The sequence below is a fragment of the Delphinus delphis genome, chromosome 15 (assembly GCF_949987515.2).
Source record: "Delphinus delphis chromosome 15, mDelDel1.2, whole genome shotgun sequence".
Classification (NCBI taxonomy): Eukaryota; Metazoa; Chordata; class Mammalia; order Artiodactyla; family Delphinidae; genus Delphinus; species Delphinus delphis.
Window position 1 is genome coordinate 66,308,553 of NC_082697.1, and position 11,328 is coordinate 66,319,880.

An 11,328-nucleotide genomic window follows, 5' to 3' on the forward strand; every position below is an offset into this window, starting at 1 on the left:
TTTCTATAAACAAGAGATGGGGGACTAGGTGAGGAGGGGGTCTGTCCCTGGGAAGGCCCCACAGGGTCCTGCTTGGTTTCATGGTGATACTTACAGAACTCTAAATTTAGTAATGATCATTGAATTGTACACTTAAAATGGGTGAATTTCATAGTTTGTGAACTATACCTCAATACAGCACTTTAAAAAATAGACCTCTCCAGGGAGCTAGACTAGTTCTGAGTTGTTTTGAAATTATTTTCTACGTTCTGTGCCTAGATGACCAATATTACATTCAGGACTTGTTAAAGGACAGAAAAAAAACAGTGCCTCAAAACATTCAAGATGAACACAGCAGTCCTCGGTATTCAATGTCATGGCTATTCCAGAAAGAAAAGGTCTAAGTTCAGTGCTGTGAACCTTTCTGGCTGCCTTCCATGGAGGGAGGTTGGAATGAGCTTTGCCCTGGGCTGACACTCTTCCTTGTCACTTATTAACAAGCTTCGTGGGAAGGCTGCTTCACTGACATCCTGCTCTGCCTGGAGAGTGATATTTGACAAAGCTTTGGTGAGCAGAAAAGATGTCCACTCGCTACCACCAAGCTGCTAGTGATAGCTACCTGGAACTTCTGAAAGAGGCCACCAAGAGAGATCTGAATCTTTCTGATGAAGATGGCATGACTCCCACACTCCTGGCAGCCTACCATGGGAACCTGGAAGCCCTAGAAATAATCTGCAGCAGAGGGTAATATCAACCTGGTGGTTTTGATTGGAAACTGTTTATGGTAGGGTTTTGCAGACAGCAGCAAGAGGCAGGGAAAAAGTGAAAATACTTTGCTTTCTTTCTAGTCTGTGTAAAAAATTGTCTTTTTAGAGAAAAGGAGAAAATTCTCCAGAGATGCCCTCTTTTCACTCTGAGAACTGGCACCATGTGTTGGCTGATCCTGTATGAGCCACACACACACAGATCCTGAACTCTAAGGCACTATTATTTGCCTTGGGGGAAGATATTTTAATTCTGTGTCTTTAAAAATCTTTTCCGGGCTTCCCTGGTGGCGCAGTGGTTGAGAGTCCGTCTGCCGATGCAGGGGACGCGGGTTCGTGCCCCGGTCCGCGAAGATCCCACATGCCGCGGAGCGGCTGGGACCGTGAGCTATGGCCGCTGAGCCTGCGCGTCCGGAGCCTGCGCTCCGCAACGGGAGAGGCCACAGCAGTGAGAGGCCCGCGTACCGCCAAAGAAAAAAAAAAAGGGTGCCATGTTTTACAGGCTTTTGGCACATATTGTGCCAGGAAATTTGAACCACTTTATGCTTCCTCCAGCATTGTTCATTTCCTCACACTCCTGCCAAAACTGAGTAGTAGTATTCTTTTTATTTGTTGCCTATCTGATAGGCAAATAGATGGTGGTGCGTTGTTTTCACTTGCATTTATTTGATTACTAGTGAGTCTAAATATTCCTTGCTATGTAGAAAAACATTTCTTGAAAGAGTGATTTATTTTCTGAGAACAACTCCAAAAAAATCAAATCAACTTCAAAAGGAGAAACTGAAATGGAACAGATTCTCAGAGTAATTTAATATAAGCAAATTGCCTATTTTGTGACAGTAATAGCAATCCAGCTCTAAAAATTATTGCCCAAATGTACTAATCTACAAAAAAGCAAGGGCAAAATATGATTACTTAAAATCTTTTCATTGAGTTTATCTTTTGGGAAAAAAAGGATAGGAAAAAAGTCAAATCAAAATTTTATGAATTTAGCTGAAGGAAACGATATATTGAATAACATCAGTATCGGACTCAGATCATCAGATGAGTTTGTGACTATCTGGACAGGTATGTGTAATGGTTCTATCAAGAAATGTGAAGGATATCAGGGATTGAAAGACAAAGACTGATTTTAGAAGGACCCCCAACTTGTCAATAGTAAACATTTTGATTTAAGTTGTACATTAATTTGGAAAGTTGTCTGTAAACAGAATTTATTTCAAGTGGAAATAGCTTAAATGCACCAGGGAGACTCATGAATCAGCTTACTGACAGTTTCATCTTTAAATTTGGAATTTTGTGTTTCTTAAGAGAAGAACAGTCTTTGGGGTCACCTCAGATTTTCTTCATGTTCTTCCTATCTTGAAGGATCATTTAAGGTCCCTCAGGATGAGAAAATTCCACTGTTTTATGACCTGAAGCATGTAGATTTAACCCAAACTTTTTAATACCTCTAACATCCTTACCACAGTTCACTCCTCTCAATAATTTCTCTTTTAACTTACCCAATCTAATTTCAGGCAAACTTAATCCATATGTTTATGTTTACAGTAATGTCTTAGATGTTTTACAATCCCTCTTTTATGTCTTTTGAGTGTGGTGTTTGGTTAAAATAAATAAGAAGTGAAACTCCATCTTTGGGGGTGAGGTACTGTGCTCCCCTAAGATATACAGCTATTTTAAGGTTGAAAGAGGTTTCCTTTGATCCGAGACAATTAAATCAGGAAAAAGGCTGTGCAACAGAACTGTGTTATTTAATATATTTGCTTTCCTTAGATTCAATTTTATTTTCTTTCCTTCCTCTTTGAACTTATTTCCCTTCCCTTATCTCTGGTCACACTGAAGTATACTCCTGGTGCCACAAATATGTAACATCACCTATATGTGCATCTGCTTACACTGTTCTCTCTGCTCAGAAGGAAGTTGCCAACTGCCAGCTTATGGCTGGATCTAGCCCACAAATGTGTTTTATTTGGACTTCACTGTATTTTTCTCTTAAATCTGAGCCAACATTTAAAAATCAAAAAGCTTCACATGAAATTCTGGATTTCTGGCTTTGTTTGGAAAATGGAAACTCTGGCAATATTGTGTCTGCTTTTATTCAAGGTAGCAATCAGCCACAGCTGATCAATGTCTATTCTTTTAGATGGAACTTGAACTTAATTATGACTTTGTTGAAAGAACAAACCTGGCCCCATTAAGTTACTTACATTACATTCCTGGCTTCTTTAGGTTGAGTTTGAGACATCTCCTATGAGATATGGATGATATAAAGGACAAAAGACACAAAGGACAAAAGACACAGGTTTTGCCCTCTGAGACATATTATCTAGTTGGGGGGCAGGGCATATTTGACAAATTACGACTATAAGTGTTAAAAAGCCACAAGAGTCATCGCAGTGCTGCAGGAATTTACTACATGGGTGTGAGAAAAAAATAAATATGTGAAATTAAGGATTTTGAGTTTAGAGACAAGGGAAATGGTAACAGGTGAAGTTTATTGAGTATTCATTCTGTACCAAGCACGTTTCTAATGCTGTATGTATGTTGACTGATTCACGTAATAGTTGTATGAGTAGGTGATATTATCCTAAATTTATAGATGAGGACACTGAGTCCTAGAAAAGTTGAACTTGAGGCCTCACAGCAGGTAAAAGGGAAAAGCTGAGGTGAGTTAACATAAGACCATATTGTGTTGGAGACCAGTAGACTTGGAGGCAGGCCTGATCCAAAGTGTATTGCCCGTGTACTGGTGGGAAAATCAATTACATGCTTGGAGTCTTATTTTACCCCTCTGATAATTATTCTTTTCTTCCTTCTCTAAGAGAAAGATTGTGCTTGTTGGTGGTGGGGTGGGGGGCAGAGAATGTGTAAGTGCTTTGTAACCAAAATGCATGAAGAAGCCAAGGATTCCCATGGAGGAATTACAAATCTGATTCACCAAATTATAGGACACTGGTTGGGTCACCTTAACTAGTACAGCTCTCAACCTGCAGTGAGCCTAACCTGGGGATCTTGTTAAACTTCAGTTTCTGATTCAGGAGGTCTGGGATGCGGTCCAAGATTCTGCAGTTCTAACAACTTGCAGGTGATGTTACTGCTGCTGCTGCTGCTGGTCCAGGGACCAAATTTAAGGGGCAAGGAATGGAAGGGCCACAGTGCATTAACATGCCAGTCGCAAGGGCATGGACCTTCTCTCCTGTTTCCACCTGATACTTACCAGGAATGTTAAGAGGCCTTCTCAGGCTCTCTCTCCTGCCATCCCATGGGGCCAGCCTGGCCAAAGTTTACTGAGATCCTGATTTTGGAGTCTAGACTAGGGCAAAGGAAGAGGCCCTTTAGTACCTGTATTATCAGAGTTCTCAACAGTGGCTTGGGGTCAGAGCCACAGTTGATAAGTTATTACTTTACTTTTCATTTGTGCCTATTTGTAACTCAAGGCCTCACAGGAGAAGGGCAAGGGGTGGGGGTTAGAGCCTGGGGCAGGATTCCAGTAGATATTCATTCCTCAAATCTTTTTTATCTACCATGTACCCGATTCTGTGTCAGGCATGGGGTCCCTGGCCATAATGCTATCTAATAATGCCCCCAATTCTACCTTAAACCATTGCAGAACTACTCATAATTATGTGGAAATAAACTGAGGAATCAGTAGACTCTTTGTACAAATATTAGTAGTATTAGACACTGTTTGCTTCCTGCCCAGTATCCATTCTTCTCTTCTTTTTTTTTTTTTTGGAATACATTTTTTTTTAATTAATTTATTTATTTTTGGCTGTGTTGGGTCTTCGTCGCGGGCTTTCTTTAGTTGCGGTGAGCGGGGCTACTCTTCGTTGTGGTGCGCAGGCTTCTCATTGTCGTGGCTTCTCTTGTTGTGGAGCACGGGCTCTAGGCATGCAGGCTTCAGTAGTTGTGGCACGCGGGCTCAGTAGTTGTGGCTTGCAGGCTCTAGAGCTCAGGCTCAGTAGTTGTGGCGCATGGGCTTAGTTGCTCCGCGGCCTGTGGGATCTTCCCAGGCCAGGGCTCAAATCCATGTCCCTTGCATTGCCAGGCAGATTCTTAACCACTGCACCACCAGGGAAGCCCCATTCTTCTCTTCTTTCTTGCTGATGGGGAACCAGTTTTGTTCAGTTTTCACTTCCCTACCTGTGACTCAGAGGAGGGTAGCAGTGGTGTACTGGAACTGTAACTGAGCAAGTGGGCTCATTGCCCACTGTGCAATGGAAAGACCAAGGCAATGGTCTTTTGCAGAGAGAAAAGGCTTTATTGTGGGGTGGAAAACAAGGAGACAAGAGGCACTGCTTTAGATCTGGCTCCTTGACTGGCATTTGAATGGAGTATTTATCTTGGAAGTGGGGAACAAGAGGGGGAGGGTGCTCAGAAATGATTGATGGAAAGTAAGTGCAAGTTTCAACGTAAGTTTCGAGAGTTCACGGGTTCCCTGCACAGGCCAGACAATCCTTCATGCCTCTTCATGGGTTGCATGTACAATTTCAGAGGTGGAGGAGTCCAGTACATAACATGCTTTGGATTTTCAGCCTGTGGCATTCAGAGTGTGCTCTCAGTCATTCTAGTCCCTCAGTGCGCCCGTGTGATGCTCATGCTCAATTGGAGGGGCTGTCAGCAAGTTGTTTGCATATCTGTGGTTTCCCTGATACTCTGCGAAACAAGCTTGGTGTCCTCCCTGTTACGATTTTTGTTTCTATCTTGTTTCTACCTTAGGGACCAAGATCCTTTAAGGTACAAGGTATAGTTTCAGAACCAGCTCTTACCAGCTCAGGAGAGACGACTGCTAAATTTTAGGAAGTTTGAATCAGGTAAACAATCCATTATTAAAAATAAAATTATATAAACTTAAAATTTAATAAACTATATTAAAAAGGTAATACTCAAAACTTACTACTTTCTAATTATTTTACCACATTTTACTGTTATCTTTGCTCTTAAGATTACGCACATCTATTAAATATCTATGTGGTGGGAATAATTTATACTCAATTGACTGTGCACCTCTTCCAAATTCTGTGTCCAGTAATGTCACATTAGGAGCTTGAAATGTGCTATGGTGGTGTGTTTACATCACAGAAATTGGCGCATGCTGTATAAATCAGAGCTTGATTTCTATCCTGGGTGAGCTGGTTGTTAACATTTACCAGCACACCACGGGGTAATGCTATACAGGGGAAAAATCTAATTGATTTAAGATAAACAAGGTAGCTCTATTTCCTTTCCCTTAGGCACGTGGCCCAATTCTGGCCAATGAGACAAGAAAGTTGCTCATGTTGGGAGTTTCTTAGAAAGCTTTTCTTGCTTCTAACGAGGAGATACAGGGTAGATATGGGCTCTTTCTGTTTCTGGCCATGTGATGTCTGGATGTGACATACGTGGACGTTCAGAAGTTATCTTGTAACAGTGTCAAGGCAGGATTAACATGCATTTTGTTCTTTTAGTTTTTATTTTTTAGACCTCATGTTCAGAGAAAAGAATTAGCATGTATTTTTTATATTTTCTCTTCTAGAGGGGATCCTGATAGATGTGACATCTGGGGAAATACTCCTTTACATTATGCAGCCTCCAATGGTCATGCCCACTGTGTCTCATTCCTGATCAACTTTGGAGCCAACATCTTTGCCCTGGACAACGATTTACAGTCTCCACTGGACGCTGCTGCCAGCAGAGAGCAGAGTGAATGTGTTGGTCTCTTGGATAATGCTGCCACCGCCCAGAACATCATGAACCCCAAGAAGGTCACCAGGCTGAAGGAGCAGGCTCAGAAGAATGCCAGGAGGCAGATCAAAGAGTGTGAGAGGCTCCAGGAGAAGCACCAAAATAAGATGGCCCGCACCTACAACAAGGAGGAATCTGGGACTCTTTCTTCTTCCAAGGGCACTTTCTCCAGGTCATCCCTTTCAAATGTTTCTGCTTCCAACACATTTGGGTCGCTGTCTAAGGGCATTAAAGACACCTTTAAATTAAAGTTCAAGAAGAACAAAGATACAGCAGAGCCGTTAGGGAAGGAGAGAACAAGTGGGCCGAAGAATGTGATGGAAGTGTTCAGAGAGGAGGACGAAGACCCCTTCTCAGGGGACTTCAAAGAGAAGCTCCAGTTCTCAGTAAAGGCGGACAGCTGTGTGCAACACGAATCCATTCTCAACCGTCCAGGTCTAGGAAATGTTGTTTTTAGAAGGAACAGAATATTGAGCCCTGAAGACATCTCAGACAGCAAGAGGGAGTTGGGGTTGAAAATGCCCAGTGAATTGCTTCAGAGACAAGGAGGACCTGAGGCTGATGAAGAGGGAGCGGAAAACCACCATGAAGATGATCTGCCTTGGGATGAGGATGAAGTGGAATGGGAGGAAGATGTGGTTGATGCTACTCCCCTGGAAGTGTTCTTGCAGTCCCACTACCTGGAAGAATTCCTTCCTATTTTCATGAGAGAGCAGATTGATCTGGAAGCTCTGCTGCTTTGCTCTGATGAGGACCTTCAGAGCATACAGATGCAGCTGGGTCCCAGGAAGAAAGTCCTTAGTGCCATAAACAGAAGGAAGCAGGTGCTACAACAGCCTGGGCAGTTGGTCGACACCAGCCTCTGATGGAGTGTTGGGTCAACTGGGTGAGTCTGCAGCAGTGGCGTGATGCTGTGGCCCACTGGAAACATTTCAGGCATTACCCACTCTCTACCCAGTACCAGACTACTGGGTTTCTAGGGTTTTGGAGGTGTCCATCTAAGAGGCCCAAATTCTACTCTGAGAAATACTCTATACCTGTCCACATAAACCGCTAATGAGAAACTCAAGGAGACCTGGGAATAAGAAAATGACATTTCTCTTCAATTATCTTTTTGATATTTTTGAATACAGAAAGGATTAAATGGATGACAAAGAAGGGAAAAAACTTTCTTCACTTTCCTAACTCTGGATTTAAAATTATAATCTCTCATCACATTAGCTGTTGCTTAATTTCTGATCCTCATAGCTAGGGATTCGAACTCCAGTTCTGTCCTTAGCTCTATGACTTTACCTGTTGGTGGAGACTAAAGTTCCTCCATTGGCCCGTGGCGTGATGCCCAACTTAAATGTGTCTGACCCTTCAACAGATGTTTACATGTTTACAAGTAATAGAAATGGGTCTATAGTACTCCTGCCTGGGAACAGAGAGAGGATGGCAGGTAGAGAGAGAGAAGAAAGAAACAGAATGTAGGGTACCTGTATGGACTGAATTTGCTCCCTCCAAAATTCTTATGTTGAAACCGTAATCCCTAATGTGACTGTATTTGAAGATATGACCTTTATTAAAGAGCTGATTAAGGTTAAATGAGGTCATAAAGGTGAGGCCCTAATTCCATATGACTGTTGTCCTTTGAAGAGGTAGAGACACTGGAGATGTGCACACACACAGAATAGGCTATGTGAAGACACAGCAAGAAGGCAGCCATCTGAAAGCCAAGGAGGAAAGCCTCAGGAGAAATCAAACCTTCTATCACCTTGATCTTGGACTTCCAGCCTCCAGAGCTACAAGAAAATAAATTTCTGTCGTTTAAGCCACACAGTCTGTGGTATTTTGTTATGGCAGCCCTAGCAGACTAATACAGTGCTTAAGCAAGAGAGTCAGGGAGGAGAGAAAGAAGGATACAGAAAAGAACTCTGGCTTGTTAGATGATGTTTCCTAAGGGTAAGTGCCTCCTGAAACTTAAAAAAAAAAAAAAAAAAGGAAAAAGAAATCTAGGTTCTCTGTAGGGAAAATTCAATTGTAAAAGTAAATTTTACCTTTTATGCTTATTATATACATATCTTTTATTTACTGTTGTCTATCACCATTTCTGCACGTCTGAATACATGTAGGTTCTACAATATAAACTGTCAACACTAATACTGCTGCTGATGTTATTTAAATGGAAATCCCAAATTTAAGTTGAAACGCTACTTGAATAGCTAAGCTTCACTGGATTTTTATAGCCAGCCTTGCAATAAATGGAATTTACCATTGATTATGTGTATAATATAGAAAAAGCTTCAGCATGCTTCCTGATTCACAGCTGTCTGTGTTACTTTAAGAGGCACCATGGAGGATACAGATGCTTAAATCTGATGAACAACTGGCACATTCTTCCTCAATGAATGGATCAAAAAGGTTGTCAGTCATTGAATAAATATGCTACACTAGGGGATGATTATGTTCACAAATACTGCATTTCATTGTTCTGGAGTAAACTGCAGTTGTACATGAAATAATGTACATGAAAGCAGTAGTCACACAGAAGGCACTCAGAAAAAGTTTGTAGTGTCTCAGTCTTTCTCTATTAGTATGTCCTTATTGTAGATGCCAGGATCCTCTCTCCAAGTAACCCCCAGAATCTGCCTAATGAGACACTCATTGCTAGGATATAGGAGAAGTATAAGCCCCTAGGAAAGTACTACTGTTAACGAAAAGGATGCTTTCCAGCAGTGCTTTGTACATCATTGTCAGAGGTAAAAATAATATAGAAAGCCTGACAATGTATTCTAGCAAATGAGAGGTAGCATAAAGAATTTTGAACTGGCAACCAGCAATGCTACTTGGAAGATGATAGAATAGTAAATGGAAAGGTACTCTTAGGGAAAATAAGAAAAGACAGGCCAGCAAAAACGTTACTGGAATTCAGCATTATAGGATTTAGTCCTGCTTCATGGGATTTGATTATTTCTAGTTGGAATTTGTCCATGTCGCCCTACTGGAGGGGTAGCAATTTGCTCAGAAATATGGGAAGGCGATGTTTGTGCAGCAGGACTGGACGTTCTCACCAGGACCATCCCATTGGACTTTATGTCAGTTCTGTGATGAGATAAAGGGATATGAATTTGAAGAACACCTCAAGCGAGTACGTGTTCTGTGGGTTTTAAAACCTCACATAAAACTTCCTTAACATTGCTGGATTAAAAAGGAGAGAGCAAACATAATCCCTTTATGTAATAACAGTGAATAACATAAAACACAGTGAGGCCAGAATGGGTTGTTAGAAGGTGTTGGGGTTTTTTTCTCCAATAGTTGCATTTTATTTTTATTAAGGTATCCCAGCTTATAGACTCCATAGGCTCATCTACCATTCTCTGAATAACTCCTGTTCCATTTAAAGGTAAATACTATATTGACGATTATTGCAAAGACTGGCTTAAAGTGTAAGAACCAAACAGGATTACCTTTGGTCTTACATATCAAGGAGCAAAGGAGGCAAATTAAACAGTTCCAGCTCCTGGGAATTCTCCTATGCCCACTTCCCTAGCAGAGAAGCTAGGTTCTGCCCTACTACAACGTAAGCTCCTTTAGGACAGGGAATTTGCTCTGTCCTGTATTCACTGATATATCCCTTGTACCAAGTGCCAAGCCATCACACAGCAGGTATTCAACAAATATTGCTGAACAACAGAATGTGATGCCTAGGCTGAAGGCGGGATGCAGATTACTCTGGTCTGTTGATTCCTGTGATTCTGACCGACTTCAGGGGTTCACACGGCATTTGAGGTGGGTGGGCGATGTGAAATGGAAAAGAGTTAACTTTGAAAGGCAAAAAACTTCTTATTGCAACACTACTCTCGATCCATTTCCTGCCCTAACTCTAATATAGTTGGAGAGAGTCATCTGTGCTCTTTGGTGTGAGGACTATTTCTTTTCTGTTAGCAGCCTAGCGTGAGTTATTGTAGGGACTCTTATGAATGAAAGAAGAAATCTATGAATAAATTAAGGTGCTTTTGATAATCTCATCGTCACACACCCTTCTCTACACATCCTTAGAGTTGTGACCATTAAGATCCCCAGAAAGACTCCATAGTCACTTGAGGTGTGCAGAGCAGATCACGTGGGTACTTTGTTCTAGCACAAAGGCTAGACAGTCTGGCAAACATGATAAACTTTTGGGTAAGCTACCTACAGCATGAAGAGGCCTGCCAGGAGGAATTTGGGTAAGAAAACAAAGCAAAATAATATGCATCTCTTTGCTGCTGACTTATAACCAGCCTAGGCATTGGAGAGAGAGTATTTGAATGGGTCTTTGACAGGACACGGACAACACAGCTCTGCTAGTAACCCAGGGGACCTGAGGAAAGCATTGCTGCAGCTCAGTTTTCCCACCTGTAAGTTGAAGAGGTTGGACTGGATGATTCCTAATGGCCCTTCAACACGGATACTGTAGGGCACACCTGAGATTTTGCCTACCCAACATACAGTCCTCCCCCTTTTTGGTAAGAGACCCCTTTCCTTTTGTTAGCTAATGTGGTCAGATGGGCTGATTGCACCACTGGCTTCAAGGGGGGGCATGTGACCCAGGCTTGGCTAATAGGGGAATTAGATCCCCCTGGATGATGCAGTGGTTCAGGGATAATAAGCATATGGGCCTGACCTGGCCAAACAGCATATTCCATTGCCTTTAGCCACTATGTTAGTTATGCATATGGGCACAGGCCCTAGATGGTCCGGTGTGTCTCCATTCTGAGACTTTTAACTGTTAAGGAAGAGAATGTCTCTTTCTGCCAAGGTTGCTGAAGAGGACAGACTATGATTCAAGAGCTGCTGGCACCCATCCTGCCACTATCAGGGGAGAGCTTACTTGATA

The 11,328-nt window shown here is 42.0% G+C and overlaps 1 protein-coding gene across 1 annotated transcript; it reads left to right on the top strand.

Moving 5' to 3' along the window:
* Positions 1-505: 505 nt before the first annotated feature.
* On the top strand, positions 506-8,539 carry ANKS4B (ankyrin repeat and sterile alpha motif domain containing 4B). Its single transcript, XM_060031878.1, has 2 exons — positions 506-723; positions 6,262-8,539. Exons 1-2 carry the CDS (start codon positions 560-562, stop codon positions 7,334-7,336), a joined length of 1,239 nt encoding a protein of 412 aa, XP_059887861.1. The 5' UTR covers positions 506-559; the 3' UTR covers positions 7,337-8,539.
* The last annotated feature ends 2,789 nt before the right edge of the window (positions 8,540-11,328 follow it).

Bases quoted from the DNA above. Each gene is read 5' to 3' on its own strand.
- ANKS4B (XM_060031878.1), top strand. From the start codon at position 560: ATGTCCACTCGCTACCACCAAGCTGCTAGTGATAGCTACCTGGAACTT. The intron at 724-6,261 runs GTAATATCAACC...TTTCTCTTCTAG, and splicing joins GAAATAATCTGCAGCAGAGG to AGGGGATCCTGATAGATGTG.